Source organism: Myxine glutinosa, chromosome 2, assembly GCF_964187855.1.
Source record: "Myxine glutinosa chromosome 2, kmMyxGlut1.1, whole genome shotgun sequence".
Classification (NCBI taxonomy): domain Eukaryota; kingdom Metazoa; phylum Chordata; class Myxini; order Myxiniformes; family Myxinidae; genus Myxine; species Myxine glutinosa.
The window spans coordinates 150,778,835-150,796,081 of NC_136262.1; the positions used below are offsets into that span (position 1 = coordinate 150,778,835).

The 17,247-nt window shown below is 44.6% G+C and overlaps 1 protein-coding gene across 5 annotated transcripts in view; it reads right to left on the reverse strand.

Moving 5' to 3' along the window:
- LOC137421177 (myotubularin-related protein 10) overlaps positions 1-17,247 on the reverse strand; it is an 86,666-nt gene that overhangs the window by 36,309 nt on the left and 33,110 nt on the right. For 4 of the 5 annotated variants that reach the window (XR_013622399.1, XR_013622400.1, XM_068106964.2 and 1 more), the window contains exons 6-7: positions 16,153-16,333; positions 11,242-11,389 (exon numbers count right to left, since the gene is read on the reverse strand). Coding sequence is in view for 3 of the 5 variants with exons in the window: in XM_068106964.2 (XP_067963065.2) it covers positions 11,242-11,389; positions 16,153-16,333 (329 nt within the window). In the remaining 2 variants the exon portion in view is untranslated. The remainder of the gene's footprint in view (positions 1-11,241; positions 11,390-16,152; positions 16,334-17,247) is intronic. The other variant, XM_078771810.1, reaches the window with a different exon arrangement.

Below are 17,247 nucleotides of genomic sequence, written 5' to 3' on the forward strand. Positions count from 1 at the left end.
GCCATTTTTCCCCGCTAGAGCGGGGGTTAGCCTTGTGGGCCCCATGACAATCATGGTTCCCTGTTTGAGGCAATGTTTTTATGGCTGGATGCCCTACCTGACGCCAACCCTTGGTCACGCTCTTCGATGCACAGGGATACGGTGTACCTATTCTAAACCGGGGTACACACCGTGATCATTCATCCCAGCAAGCTGGTACTCAATTAGCCGACCTCGGAAGGATGACAGGCTGAGTCAACCCCCCTGGCGTTAATTCAGCGATCGACCGGGATTCGAACCCAGGATCCTAGGATCCCAAGCCGGCACCCTAACCGCTAAGCCAACACCAGGCTAACATGAGTGACATGAGTAACATGAGTAACATGAGTAACATGAGTAACATGAGTAATAAAACACGAGAATGCCTCCGGATTTTTTGCAGTCGAGTCTAAAGCAACGTAAGCGAAGCGAGTGTCCTCTTACTCGTGATACAATTGAGGGTTCTGAAGCGTCACTCATAATACCCTCTCTCACCACATCGGGAGCGGCACTACACAGTACACATTTACGAAGTTCATTTGCATCGCTCCACCTTCGGAGCTCCAGGTGAGGGGAGCAAATCAAGTCGCTCCAACCTTTGCTGTATAACCAGTACTCCCCTTAGCAAGTTTAGTTGGTTAAGGTTGCATAAGGGTAAGCACGACCGAATATATCGATGAAGAAGATGTATCATATAATTCGACACAATTGGCCACACGGGCCACCCGAGACCAGGTTATGGTGGCCTAACAGAGTTTTTGTTGGCATTTGGCACCCGGACCACAATGAAAAATTTCCAAATCGCTGGATTGGCCGAGACTGACAAACCACCTGGCCCCCACGGTCACTAGACATAACCCCACTTGATTTTTGTCGTTGGTGGTTTGTCAAAGGTGTTGTCTACAATGCCAAGGTGGAAAACCTGCAGGATCTCCATTCTCGGATCACAGCTGCACGTGCGCTGGTGGACGCAAACATGCTAACTGAACATGGCAAGAACTCACGTATGTTGATGTCCTGTGCACGACAAACTGAGCTCACATTGAATTGTAATGAGGTTCTGTGTTTTATGAACGAAAGGGTATCGTTTGTTGTACTAAACATATTAACAACCAAAGTTGTCCGGGTCCTTATGGAACACACTGTATTTTTCGGCAGTTATGCGCAAACCGTACCCACCCAGAAGTTGGTTAGTCTGCTCGTTTATTTATGTATAACTAAACTCATAGTAATACGTTTGTTGTGTACAAATTTAAACCATGTAAATACAATAAAGGATGTGTGGCACTATGACATACAACAGTGATTGTTGCACCTGTGGGGCCGCGTGCACCTCACACCTTGCTGCTCCAACAAATCCTCGCGCCTGCTCTTCTAAATACTGTATCTGTCCCGGCGCGAATTCTGTTTTATCTTCCTCCGTCTCTCCCTCTTGCACTACCTCCGTTTCCATTTTCATTTATTTTGTCTTAACTTCCTCTCCCCTTGATTCCGCTTTTCTCTGTCACTCTTTCAATTTATCCATGGGCCCTTACTCTTAATATTTTTCCTCTTATGTTACTCCTTGGTCTTAAGTTATACAAGGGGAAAGGTGACCCTCTGGAGTGTGGCTCGTACCGAGCGATAAAGTTATTGGAGCATGGAATGAAGGTATTGGAAAGGGTGTTGGAGAGGAGGATAAGGAAGAAGGTGAAGATCGACGACATGCAGTTTGGATTTATGCCAGGAAGAGGAACGACAGACGCGCTCTTTATTGTGAGGCAGTTGCAGGAGAAGTACATGGAGACGAGGAAGAAGTTGTTTCTTGGGTTTGTTGATCTGGAGAAAGCATTCGATAGGGTTCCACATGAAGTATTGACATGGGCATTGAGGAAGTTAGGAGTGGAGGAATGGTTGATCAGAGTAGTGATGGCAATGTACAAAAGAGCGCGCACAGCTGTAAGAACGAAGGACGGGAACAGTGGTGAGTTTGAGGTGAAGGTGGGAGTGCATCAGGGGTCGGTACTAAGTCCACTACTATTTGTAGCTGTGATGGAGGTGCTGGCTCAGAACGTAAAGGAGGGTTTACCGTGGGAGTTGTTGTATGCAGATGATCTGGTGTTGATTGCGGAAAGTATGGATGGACTGAAGGAAAAGATGAACAAGTGGAAGGAATGTATGGAGACAAAAGGTCTGAAGGTGAATATAGGAAAGATGAAGGTGATGGCAAGTGGTAAAGCATGTGGTGAAGTGGAAAGAACTGGGAAGTGGCCATGTGCTGTGTGCAGGAAGGGTGTCGGAGTGAACTCCATTCAATGTACAATGTGCGCTGAGTGGGTTCATCAAAAATGTAGTGGTCTGAGAGGGTCATTAACCAGTGTGGCAGCTACATTCAAATGTAAGGTGTGCACAGAGGGAGCTGCAGATGGAGGAAATGTTGAGTTGGATCTTGGAGACGGCGTGAAGCTGGAAGGTGTGAAAACATTTTGCTACCTCGGAGACATGCTGAATGGAGAAGGTGGATCAGACTCGGCAACGGTTGCAGGAGTGAGATGTGCATGGAAGAAGTTTCGGGAACTGAGTGGCGTGCTGATGAGGAGGGGAGCGTCGTTGAAGCTGAAGGGAAAGGTGTATGCTGCATGTGTGAGAAGTGTTATGATTCATGGGAGCGAGACATGGGTAATGAACGTAGAGCAGCAACCAAGGCTGGAAAGGGTGGAAATGCGAATGGTTCGGTGGATGTGTGGAGTATCGTTGAGAGAGAGGAAGACAAATGATGAATTGCGAAAGATGATGGGAATAGAGCCTGTGATTGATGCTGTGAAGAGGAACAGGTTGAGATGGTTTGGTCATGTGTTGAGGAAGGATGAAAGTGACTGGTTGAGAAGTGATGGAAATGAATGTAGAAGGAAGTAGAGGACGGGCAAGACCGAGAAAGTCTTGGCTAAAGATGGTGGAAGAAGAAATGCGGGCAAGGGGGTTAACAAGGAGAGATGCAGAAAATAGGGCAAAATGGAGAAGATTGTCATGGGGACTGCAAGGCTAACCCCCACTCTAGCAGGGGAAATGGCCTGAAAATGCATGTTGTTGTTGTTGTTGTTACTCCCTGGGCAGCCCTTACTTATCTTACTGTGGCACTAATCCACTTTCATATCATAGCTTGACCGGCCGTAATTTACTGCCGAGTATCGCGCACCTCCGTTAAATTTGCCCCCATCCCTTGTTGCTCAACGTGGCTTGCCTCAATTTTTCCCATTAGCTCAACCTGGTCAGCCAACATTGTCCCGCCAGGTCAGCCTGATCTGTCCAGTCAGTCTTTCTATCAGACGCCATGCTTTGTAATATGGCCTCACGGCCACAAATTGTTGGGAAAAGTCTAACTGTGGCCTGCTTTCGCTTCTGGGGGGGTTCTAAGCTACCAGTTAGGAGAGGTGACTCCACCGTTCCCTCTAGTGGACCTTTCACTTCCATTTCCACTGAGGTCACAGTGGCGTCTGTCCAATGTTCCACCTCCTGGCTCAAGCACCACAACTGCTTGCAATGCTTAATTAAATTTAATTAAACTGTGCACCGAATTTTGGAAAGAAAATAAATATAATCGCTTTAAGGAAACAGTTTCCTGTTCCTCAGGTCTGATTCATAATCAGCTGACACCAATGTTACGACAATCGAGATGTGGGCCAGGGTTCAGATCTCACTCCTGACTATCAACGTTACAGCTGAACGTGCCGAAACGCTCCGAGCCAGATTAATGGCCTATTTGTGCTTGTACCGAGCTCAACTGGAACGCGTGGTGGCCGATCAGGTGGCACGCCGGTTAAATCCCCTCGTCGGGGTCCTAATTCAAGATGGAAGTCAAGCGGAGGTCCTTAACCAGTAATGAGGTGAATTTTATAATGGGTGTTCAACGCTCAAAGCCAGAATATCCTCCAAAAGGATTCAAAACCAAATCGGCTATTTCCAATCAGTGATCGATAGCAGTCCAAAATGAGACCCGCACTTTCATGCCAAAACCTGCACTCACAGCATGGCGTTCCACCAAAAAACACATCCAACACAGATTAAAATAGAATAAAACATAACTAGACGACGCTCTTCGACGTCACGACGTCGACCGATATGCCTCCGCCCACATTACTACATAATTATACATACTTGTACCAAGTTTGATTTAAATCCATTCAGCTGTTCTCAAGTTATCACATGTTTACCTGACATGACCTCTCACCTTTGACTTATTGACCCCAAAATTTAATCAGTTAATGTTTACATCATTATACATACCTGTAACAAGTTTTAATTTAAATCCATTCAGCTGTTCACAAGTTATCACCTTTTTACCTGACATGACCTCTCACCTTTGGCCATTGACCTCGGGACCCCAAAATTTAATCGGTTAATCTTTACATCATTATACATATCAGTACAAAGTTTGAATTAAATCACTTCAGCTGTTCTCAAGTTATAGACATATTACAGACTTTGACCTTTGACCTCATGACACCAAAATCTAATCAGTTCATCTTTACCTCAATATACACAAGTGAATATAAAAATTTATGCTAAATTAAAAGGGCAATGTCGGGATGACAAACTACAGTCTAAAAAAGGTCCTAAACAAGATAGGGATGATGTTGGTTTAGAGAGTAGCTAACAGTATTGCCATCACATAACAATCCCTACATCACTGCCTCCAGACTATTGTCGAGGGCTAGGCCGAGCTAAAAGTATTAAAAGCTCCTATATTTCATTTCTGCATACAAGTATAAGAAGCTCCTATATAATTTCAGGGACTTCTTGCAGCTTCAGTTGTCTTACCTACTTTTCTTTTTTATCAACTTAGAGTAACAAATCACAAATTGAGATAATTATAGAATGCTGTTATTAGAGATGTTCATGCAGTTTGTTAGAAGTTGATGATCATGTACTGATATTACATTGTACCGGTTGCTAATTTGTAGATTCTCAGTATGTGGCTACACTATAGGAGTAATCAAGTACTGTTGTAACCAGTGGAGTTTGTAGAAGCTTGAGGCAATAACTTATGAAGTGTAAATGAGGCAGCGATGTAGGGATTGCTTTGTGATGGCCTGCACTTAGAAACGGCCAAAATAGTTACTGTGGATTTGCTTTCGAGAGAACTTAAAAGTGATCATGCTGCAGCCTGATGTACATAGCCATCTCCGTGACATTTTCATACAAATTTTCGTCAACATGCATTGGGGAGTACTTTACCAAATCTATACTCTCGCTGTTGTACACATACACTGGGGTATTCAGCAAATGTGCGAGAGTAAGAATTTCGTTTTCTGTACCCCAAGTACCTGCACTGTCCATACGAGATGCTCTTATGTAGGCTTCAACACTGGACACACCAGTGGAAAGTATGAATGGCTCAATATCAGACATGTGTGTAACAATTGCAGAACGCACAGCTCCGTGTTGTTGTTGCGAGCCAGTGATGATATGTGCAAAGTGCAAAATAAACAGTTACCGTCGCCTTTGATTTTTTGAAATCTGTAATGGTTTGGACATGTAAGAATCACATCTGGACCACCACAACTCATACCGTTGGACCTGATGAAAACGAGCGAGCATATTGCATGCTGAGCACTGCCATTCCTCAGTGATGGAATAGTACCTATGATCAGGCCATTCCTATATGTCGGCTGTCTGGGGGTTACTGTTATTAACAGGTTTCGTTTTCTTGTCTGACTTTCCATCATTGACATTCTGCTGTGAATTGGTGCGTTTGTTTTTCCCAGGTGGGTTAGCACTTGAACTGCGAACCTCTTTAGTTGAGATGACCACATCATAATGACTACCCGTGTGTCTCAGGTAGATGGACTTAGCTGCAACGTCGACAGCCAACCTTCTGTCTACATTGTGGGGTCCATATCGGTTCCAGTTCTGTGGTACCACTGAGTAGGAAAACAAACACGATTTGGTCTAATGTGCAAAGGTAAGCAGCTCGAGATCCGTGCCCCAGGCATACCTGTCCATCTTTCTTTGCTGGATGTACTCATCCATGCTTGAACAAGTGCTCAGTCCCGAATAGCTTTTGATATGTCCCAGCATACAGGGGGCAATATCCCTCATGCGCTGGACTATTTTAGCACGGACTGCCTCGTGGTGGTCTTCAGAACCTGTCACGACATATGACAGTGAGCGGAACATGCAATTCCCATCTGGCATTATACCTTTGATCTTACGCATATCTGGACGAGTGAGAGGAAAGTCATGACCACCAGCACTCACTCCATTTGGTTTCTCAAACGGAAGACATAAAGCTGCACAAGCATCGTACTGCCACTCTGCATCGACCGAGTGGAATTGAAATGGCCAAACACTCTTCTCAGGCTCAGTGTTTCCTTGTGGTTTCTCATTCCGCAACTTAGATTTACATTTGTCAATTCCAGTCTTAGCAGAGTTAGAAGTCTTTCGCTCTGCAACAGAAGTACATTGCTTTTTTGCAGCTGGCTCCACATTTTGGCACACACCAATAAGCTTGCGCTTTTTGGTAGCAGATGCAGCAGGAATGTCATACAAGGGAAGGTCTTTTCTGTAGAGTCCCCTCAATCGGTTTATCTCCTTGACACATTTTGTATTGATCCGAATAGATGCTGGGTCAAATGAAACGAGGTACAACCCCACCAGCGTTTTCACTCTAGGCAGTGCAACATAGGCCATTCCGTCAGCAAATACCTTATCGGAAAGGTTTACAATTGCACAATCCAAAGACAGCCCATGACATTTGTGTATAGTCACGGCATAAGCCACAATAAGCGGGAACTGGGTGCGATACACATAGTAGTTTTTCATCACTATGAATTTTCCCTTCACTTTCTCAATGTCGCAAGGACTGCTCAGGTGGTCCATTTGGTGGTGGTCCTCTGATGCACCATTTGAAAGTTCTTGTCTGACTTGAGGACAACTTTAGTGTAATGATTATTAGGGCAGTTATCATCACAAGTGTGTACATTTTTTCGTACCTCACACATGGGGTTTTCAAAGTCAGACTTGAACTCTAATATTGTGGAAACTTCTGACTTGGTAAGCGGTTTGCACTTGCTAGAGCACTTCCAAATACGATCGCCTTCTTCCTTTGTGCCATCGGCAGACTCATATGCTGGCCTACACAAGAGCCATTCTGATCAATATTGTTATCAACAGTATTACCTTCCACATTAAACAGGTAGGCTGCTTCATAAAATAATGGCTCATTATGAGCACAGTGCAAACCCTCACCAAAGTCTCCCCTTTCTTTTATCTCAAGGCTACATATTGACCTGATAGCCTGAAGCAAGACCCCAGCATTCTGCTTACGCATCTGAAGTACCTTGTTTACCAATCTCTTAGCTGCTAGAGATGACACAGCTTTCTTACAAGAGTAACTAGTCATTGTTTTGGATATATTTGGGTGCTTCTTTTTGAAAGCTTTGACTAAAGCTTCAGCATTGCAAAGTAGTTTCTTGCTCACCTCAAGAACATCCTGATGCTTTGCATAAGGCTTAGGTTCAGCTAGTTCATACCTCCGCCTCATGTCTGCACAACGCTGGGCTCTGATCTTCGTGTGACATATCCGAGCACACTTTAGAATAGACTTGGCCTTCTTTAGATAGTGTGCACGACGAGCAGCTAGTTCTTTATGTCTGTGAGTACTGCAATACAGATGACGAACAGCTTTTATTATATTGCTGTGAGCAATGTAGAGTCTTTTTAAAGCAGCTTTGAGCTTGTCTCTGTAAGCACTATTGTACTCACAACAAGCAGCTTTGAGCTCGTCTCTGTAAGCACTATTGTACTCACTACAAGCAGCTTTGAGCTCGTTTCTGTAAGCACTATTGTACTCACTACAAGCAGCTTTGAGCTCGTCTCTGTAAGCACTATTGTACTCACCACAAGCCGCTTTGAGCTCGTCTCTGAGCACTATTGTATTTAATGAAAGCAGAGGCTTTGCACTGAGCCCACTCATTGACTGATTTGACCGAGCCCATTTTACAGAGCCCACTGCATAGCTAGCTTTAGAGGCAGCCTTTTTCTCCTCACCTTCAGAGGTACTTGTCACGTGCCCGTGATAAAATCATCTGCTTGTTATTTGCATAATATTTTCTATTTTGAGTTATTTTCTTTTGCTGAGCAGAATGCATATTGGAGGTAGCTACTGTAGCGGTTCTTTCACTTTGAGAAACCGGATAACATCCGGTCGCTCCTCAAATGTAACTGGTGTGGTTTGAAGGTTTCCCTCCAACCAATAGGGTGGGGACAGAGGGGAGGGGCGGAGCCTCTCGGGAGGAATTTATACACGGCCGGACGTGAAAGACACTCGTGGTTTTTACTGTTTTGCTTACTTGAAGTGTCAATAAAACAAATTACACACTCGAACTGCAAGTGTCCTTGATAAACTACCATGAGAGTACGAAAAGATACTCCAACTTCTTTCGTTTTGTATCAATGGGTGGGGCCGACATTTTATATCCGCGTCATCCCGACGTTAGTACGTACAGTCAAGAGTGCCAGCGCACCCTCTGATAATAGTGTTGCGAATATGGAATTTGGCCTCCATATCCGCTTGTAAATATTCCCCTATTTCCCCAATACTCCCCAACTATCCCCAATCCCCCATTCCCTAGTCCCATTGTCTGTAAACAACAATCAGTAGAGCCGACCTTCCCCTTTTTCCCCCATTAAATGTCGTGCCCAGGTCCACCGCATCTCACGTAGACAACTTTCGGACATCTTGCTAGTTATTCTTAGTCTATGTCAGTTAAGGACTCCTTTCCATTAATTCGGACTCTTCGTTGCACCAGAATGTGATTATATGGCACCAGTAGTGAGTTTAGGACCTTTCCCATACCTCCTTCCATCTTCTTCCCCAAACAACAACTACAACTACAACTACAACAACAATTACAACAACAACGACGCTGCGCGGGGGGAGTGTGCGTCATCACACCGGCTCGGTTAGCCGCCATTGACAATGCGCGCCGGACCATGCGCTCCACGGGGTTACCACGAAGGGGCTCCTTGTCAGTCCCCCGTCGAGGGCGGAGCCGGTAACCCCCCCCGCACGCACCCAATGAGAGGCGACGTGCCGATTCCATCTGGGGCGGAGCTAACGAGCCGAGGGCGTGTCACTCCCCGCCGGAGATACGAAGCGACTCACCGGATGTGAGGTCAGATGCGCCCCCAGCCTGGAGAGAGAAGTTGCCACGTACGAGCGCTGAATACCTCCACGCATCTCTGGACCGGACCGAGTCGATTCTGACCTTTGAGCCCAGGTGCACCTGGAGCCATCGATCCTGCCTTTCCTAGCCATCAAACCCCGTGTGAGTCAGCCTTTTGTCCCGTTTATCTGTCGTCTGTTGGGAATAATATAAGAGTGTGTCTAAGTGCTTATCTTACTATGCTGTCCCTCTTGTAGTTGTAATCTAACCTTCCGTAACAATATAACCTCCTCCGGAGGTCTTGAGAACCGTATCCCTGGTGTCGCGTCATTTTAATCCCAGCCGTGTGTCTTTTCCTTCATTGATCTAGCGTAGCGCGATTAGTCAACGTTCGGGTATAATCGGGTAACTTGTGCAGACGTGGTCATACCAAAACCGCTCGGTAAATAACATCTAAGCCACGTCTGTAACAATAGTTTTATAAAATTAACTTCAATGAAGAACTTTATCAAAATAAGATAAAAGTACTTGTCTGTAGCATCCAAAACCTGGTTCTGAGAAATCAGAAGACCTCGGTAATAGTCGAGTAGATTCTCGCCAGACAAATACAGTCACTATAAATCATCAGAAAGGCGTTAGTCAAACACACTGTACACGTGACACGCTTTCTTATCTGCGCATGCGCATAGCAAGGTTCAGGGTTGAGCGAGTGGGGAAACTCGGATCTTTATATTTAAATATCAATTCATTGACCACTGCAGTCGATGCAGTATGCCAAAACAAAGATGAAACTGTTCTCTACGAAGGCCTCAGTAATGCAATGACATAGCGAATCTGCCGCCGAGAACCCGTGACTGGAGGGTTCGTGATCATGTGTCCCGTGTGCGTGTATTACTGGTACCTCACTATTATTTTATTTTCATAAATGTAACAATGAAAAACAAGGCATTTCCCGAGACATGATATTTCTGCTGATATTATTTGATGCCACATAACATTATCACGCATCACGCCGACACCGAGGCAAATGTGTCTAGCGGCTCTGCCCCCATCAAGCTGATTGACAGTCATAGCCACGCCTAGCCCAGTCCCATTCTTTAACATATGAATGTAATTTTCTGTAATTTTCGTGGAATCCTTTCAAGCTATGAGAATTATCATACCAAAGGATGTTGCAGGAAGTAAAACTCTGTCGAATGGCAGCAGAATCATTGCCATTGATAGAGGCAGCTCGGAAATATGCCGTCTGAAGAAGATTCATATTATTATTATTATTATTATTTTATTTTATTTTTTATTATTAACAAGAAGATGAATTCCCCGGTTTGACCGATCTCGTTTTTTTTGCTTTATTTTGCTTTTGCCTTGATCTGGAGAACTGAAAAGTGATCACTATCTCAACAATCAGCTGAACAGACCAGGTAGGCTCTCATATGTAGCCTAAGCAAGTTTTCAAAGAAGATACTCCAACTTTCGTTTTGTATGTAGCAGATGGGAGCGACATTTTTTTCCGCACCATCCCTACATAGAGAGTACTAGCATACTCTCTGATACCTGCACCAACTATTACGACGATCCCTTCAGCCATTCTCAAGTTATCGTGGTAACGAAAACCTATCACGGACGGACAGACGGACAACCTGGAAACATAATGCCTCCGGCGACTTCGTCGGCGGAGGCGTAAAAATGGCATGAAGGGATGGCGATTTTAGACACACATGGGGGAGGGAAGACAGCAGCCTTCTGTACATATGAAGACACGTATCTTGTATCACAAATGAATTGCCTCCTCACATCAAGGACAGGACGACCCGAAAACCTCATGCCTTCATCCCTTGTTAATAAAACAACCACCCTCTGTTATATTTCTGAACAGCCATCTATGGTGCAAGGACAGATCGGGCCTCGTACAGTAATTCCACCTTTGTCTGCTTGCGCGGTCCCATTGCCCATTGGGTGTAAATGCACCTATTGATGTCAGGATGGATTAACTAATATATGGAAAGATGATTGGAATAGATAGGAAAAATCGATTGTGCTTCAAAAAAGAGGTCGCAATTATTTTAATTTTTTTTACCTCTTGGAGATTTTGAAAGCTTCATTGACCCGTGTCACTCTCCAGCCTATGGATTTTGCTCGTGTCATCTCAAACTCCCAGTCTTCTGGCGACTCAAATAAAGTCGTTGCAGAATTGTTGGAAAAAGGTCCAAGTCTCCTAGGTGATTCTGCATTAAGAGAAACAAATGCAAATAAGAGATGTTAGTATAAATTTGTTGATGTCAATCCTTTTTAAAATACAGCACACATCTTAACTTCAGATTATGTATTTAATTGAGACTTTTCAAGTACCATAAGAGAAAAATCAGTGGTCAGTGTTGTGCATAATTTAAACAAAGTTATTGCACAGTATTTTAAAATGGTTTTCCAAGATGTCATGAGCCACAGCCCAGCCCTGTGGTTGAACAATGCCACGGGCACAACATTGTCTGTGAAGGGATCTTCCCTTCACACATCACCCCCAGGAGTGTGAAGGGATTATCTTTATCAAAAACTCTCTCCCTCACTCTCCCTGCACTGCCCTCTCTCTCCACCTCACTCCCAGAAGTACCTCTGGCTATGGCTTCCCCTTCGCTCCCACCATTTGTTCATATGTGCATTGTACCGTCCACCAAACAGTGATGCCTCCATCTACATCTCGCTGTCTGATAATATGGACCAACTTCTATTGACTCATCCCAACTCTCTCTTCCTCATATGTGGTGATTTCAATTGTCACCATGCCAGTTGGCTGGGTGTGGGTACCTCTCTCACCAGCCATGGCTCCTCAGCAAAGGACTTCTGCGAATCATTGGGACTGACACAATCTGTCAATTTCCCAACCCAGATCTAAGTCAACGGGGCATCTTCTCTTCTAGACTTGGTTATGACTAACTTCCCTGCAAATGTCTGCTGCTCTTCTTCTGCTCCAATTAGCTCATCCGATCATGTGCTTGTTAAAGTGGACATCACTCTGACCATTCACAGAGAGCCTCCTCAGCGTCGACGAGTCTTGCATTTCACTCAGGCCAACTGGCACAGTCTTCAAGCAGCTATCAATCATCTGGACTGGTCTCCCATCTCTACCGCCTCTGACATCAACTCATCCTGGGAATTCTTCCAAAGTAAATTGCTCTCTCTCATGCACAGATTTATCCCATCTCGTTTTCAGTTGTCATACCCTTCCTCCCGTCCATGGTACACGGAATCTTGTGGTGAGGCAGTTGCCCAGAAACAACTTGCCTTTGCCTCCTGGAAAGCAAATCCAATGGAAGGAAATCTCATTCCCTTTCACAAAGCCCGAAACAAGTATGTGTACACCCTCAGGAGAGCCAGGAAACAATATCTCTCCACTCTCAAGACCGAACTCTCTTATCTGTCTCCCTCTTCCAAATCCTGGTGGCGTCTGCTCAAATCTGTTTCTGGTGTTTGTTCCCCCTCCATCCCCTCCCTTACTTCAAACGGCTACACAGCTGACTCGGCACGTGAAAAAGCTGAATGCCTCAACTCTGTGTTTGCCGCTAAATCTTGTGTCCCAAACCCATCCCGCTCTGTACCCTCCGTACCCAGTCGTACCCTGCTGCTCCTGGACTCTGTGTCCTTTCCTCCTGACAAGGTGGATAAGTTTCTGTCAATCCTCGACTCCGATTCTGCAACTGGACCAGACAGCATCAGCCCACGGGTCCTAAAATCCTGCTTTTCCACTCTTTCACTCCCTCTCTCTGTTCTCTTCACGCTCTCTTTTGCTCAAGGTCATCTGCCATCAGCTTGGAAATCAGCCAACATCACCGCTTTACACAAAAAAGGTGCAAAAACAGATCCTTGCAACTACAGACCAATCAGCCTTCTCCCAATCATCAGCAAAGTCATGGAATCCATCAAATCTTTCCTCTTCTCCAATGGCTTGATCTCTGATCATCAATTTGGCTTCAGACCAGGTCACTCTACTCTGGACATGCTGCTTCTGCTGTCTCAACAATGGATGGAGGTTTCTCAATGCCAAACAGGAAATTAAAGCTGTCTCCCTTGACATATCACGTGCCTTCGATACGGTCTGGCACCCAGCAATGCTCACCACACTCTCCTCCTATAATATCCATGGAAATCTACACACATGGCTTGTCTACACGCATGTAGACACGCATGAATTCCTCTCTAGTCGTAGTCAACGTGTGGCCGTGAATGGGTTTCTCTCATCTCCCCTTCCTGTTCAGGCTGGAGTTCCCCAAGGCAGTGTTCTGGGCCCTGTGCTTTTTCTGGTCTAAATCAATGAACTCTCTGACTCTTGAAAATCCTCTATATCTCTTTTCTGATGACTCGACACTCCTCATCCCTCAGATCGGCAGTCTGCAGACTCCTCACTCCCTACAGACCTGGACAAAATCACAGACTGGTCAAACAAGTGGAACATGTCTTTCAATCCTGACAAATCTCACACTCTTACAATGTCTCTCCGAAAAGACCGACTGGACAACCCTCCCATCTACTTTCTGAACAATCCTCTCCAAGAAGTTCTGTCACTGAAGCTTTTGGGTCTCACTATCTGCCATGATCTTTCCTGGGAAAACCACATTTCCAATCTGGCCTCCAAAGCCAGTCGCCGACTGGGCATCCTCCATGGCGCTAAGTCCTTCCTTGGCACACCTGAGCTCCTCGCCACATACAAGGCTTTCATCCGCAGCTCAATGGAATACTGTTCTCCCCTGTGGGCTGGTGCTCCTGCCTCACACCTAGCTCGGCTTCACGATGTTGAAACCAAAGCTTTCAGAATCATTGGAATCTCCCGCGATGAAGCTAACTCTGAGGGCCTTTCACTTACTCACCGCAGGCAGGTTGGTGGTCTTTCTGTCTTCTACCGACTCCTCTCCGGCCTTGCTCCCCCAGCTCTCTCTGGGCTCTGTCCCCCAAATATTCCTACAGGTCGCACAAGGTCTGCCAGTAACCCTCTTATGGTTAAACTGCCAAAATCAAGACTCTCTGCTCACCTTCACTCTTTCATTCCTCTTTTCTCCCACCTCTGGAACAAACTCCCTCACTCTCTTCAATCCCACTCCTCCCTCCAGGTCTTTAAAACAGCTGTTCACCACCATCTCTTATCTTCCCCCATCCAAAACCTAGATCTTTTCTACCCCTGCTAATTCCATCCCAGATCCACTTTTTAGGAATACCAACTTCTTTCCTGGAAGTCCTTGCAGTGTGCTTGTGTTTTATACTTCAACCCCTTTCCACACCTCCTCCCCCCAAGCCCTCTCCCTCCCACAGATCTCCCGATGTCCCTGCTCTCAAATGCTGTGTTTGTGCGCTTCCCTTTCTCTCCCCATCATGTCTACCGCTCCCCTTATTATACGTTTTATGTGTCTGATTTTTTGTGTGATAAATGTCAGTTCTTTCACGAGCCTCGATCCTGTATACAAAGAAAAGAAAAAAAAAATGGAGAAAAAAAAATAGGGATGGAGATAACTAGAAGAAAGACAACATCACAAGCTTCAAACTCGACTTGTGCTCTGTACAAGTGACTAACGGCACATGACCTTTGACCTGTTCAATCTCAAATTCAGCCAGTTCATCTTTGTATTATAGTCCATAAGTGTGTCAATTATTATGGTTGAAAGCTCTTCAGTGGTTCATAAGTTATTGCAGTAACACAGATTTTCAATTGAAGAGAACTTGACATTGGGCTTTCAACCTTCTGTTCATCTTTGATTTAATCAAACCAAAACTTTGAATAACCAAAACAACCAAAAATGTAATCAGTTCATCTTTGTATTATAGTCTAGTTATGCCCAATATGGTTAAAAACCCTTCAGTGGTTTACAAGTTATCGAGGTAACGAAAATCTTCCACTTTTAGCTAAAGGTCACATGACCTTTGACCCAAAATCCTATCAGTTCATCTTTGTATTATAGTGCATAGTTATGCCCAGTATGGTTAAAAACCCTTCAATAAACAAGTTATCGCGGTTACAAAAACTGATCACGGACGAACGCACGGACGGACAACACAAGAACATAACACCTCTGGCACCTGTGACCACTGAAGACATCAATGCATGTCAAATGACCTCCCTCTCCCACCCTTGTAGGCTGGAGTGCCCAATGGTAGTGTGTTGGACCCAGTCTTGGTTCTCATCTACATGAACGACCTCTCCAATGCCCTGGAACAACTGCTCTTCATTTTTGCAAATTAATCAACATCGTATTGGACCGTACCCTCATCACAATGGCATACAGACGGCAGCTATGTCACCCTCTGCTGATCTGACAAATGGAACACGTCCTTCAATCCTGGCAAATCTCACAGTAACTCTGGAAGGCTTGTAAGACTAACCTACCTATCCAAGTATCTATTTCCATGGTCAGCCATTGGAAAAGGTTCAGTCTCTAACTCCCTGGTCTCACCCTAAGCCATGACCTGGGCTGACCACATAATAAAGCTAGACTCCATAGCCAGACACAGACTGGGCATCCTCCTGTCGTTCCAAGTAAAGTAAATTCCTTGAAAAATCACAACTATTCAGCCTACAAGGCCTTTGTGCATATCTCAATGCATTATTGCTCTCCATTATGGGCTGGTACCCCAGCTTCACATCTGTTTCAATAAGATTCTGCAGAATTCTAAGCTCTCAACATTATTGGCATGTTGTATGATGAGGCAGTAGCACCACCTGACATTGTCCCATCTCCCTACCTGCAATCTTTTCTAAACCTTTGAACCCTACCTAACCAAACCCAACTATCTTATTTGCAGGTATTCGTGTTTTCTCTTCTCCTCTCACTCACTCTCTTAAACACTCTCTCGCCTTTCCTTGCTTATTTTCTCTTACTGTGGCCCCACTGTCAGATTGTTGTCTTTTTCCCCCGACGTTGTTTCACTCTTCTATAAGCCTCAATCTAATAAATGAATAAATAAATGAAATAAAAAGGGGGTAGCAAGCTGTAGCTCGGACACAAACCTGATATATTTTGGTCACTATGTTGAACTGTGGACATGGAACTTTCACCACGCTTCACTCCACTTTCTCTCGTCCTCCCCTTTACACGATAGACTTCAGTAGAACTTGCTTGAAGGAACTCAAAAGCAAAAAGCAGTCGCAGGGATGACGGGTGGCAGTGATAGACAATGGCATTGATGAGCTGAAACAAGCAATGCTTATCATCACACAAAGACAAACTACATCTCAAAAACAAATTGAGTGCATATCTACAATACAGCATGTATCTCACAATAGCACCACATTAAACAATTCTGACAATTTGTATTCTGATAAAATTAAAGACAGGATTAAAGTATAAAAGCATTTCAAAATGCAACGCCCATCTGCACCCGCATTTTACTCGAACTATATTTGATGAAAATAATAGCGAAAAAAAATACATCTTTACCCGTCCCCTACGCAGCAGGAGACAGAGTTTTGCAATTGTATTAATTTTTAATTAATCTTCTTCATAAAGGTTTGTTGAAAACGATAGCAAAAGCTCAAATGATTAAAAAGCTATGATATGGACAGATAAACTGAAGCAATGGTGCAAAATAAATGAAGAAACACGGAAGCAATTAATAAAAACCCAGGCTGTCGGGTGTAGTGTGGCAGCGGATGGGCTGATAAGGCCTATTTCTACTCACTGTGACCATGCCCTTTGATATTAACCCCAATTATTAATTGCTCTTCTTCATATTCTCATAAGGGTTTGTTAAAAATTTGAAGATAAAAACAAAAAATGCTAAAAAAAAAACAAAGCATAAAACGCACGCACGCACGCACACACACACACACACACACACACACACACACACACACACACACACACACACACACACACACACACACACACACACACACACACACACACACACACACACACCCGTCTTCCTCTGCGTGGGCGGGTGGGCGAACAATGGAGATGAGAAAACATTCCAAAAATGCAAAGCCCGTCCGCATCTGCTTTATACTCAAACTACACTTGAAAAAAAAAAAACCAGATAAACCAGAACGGCACTGGGTAGAGCGCAAACCTCCGCCAGGCTGAACAGTTTACATTTTGTATCC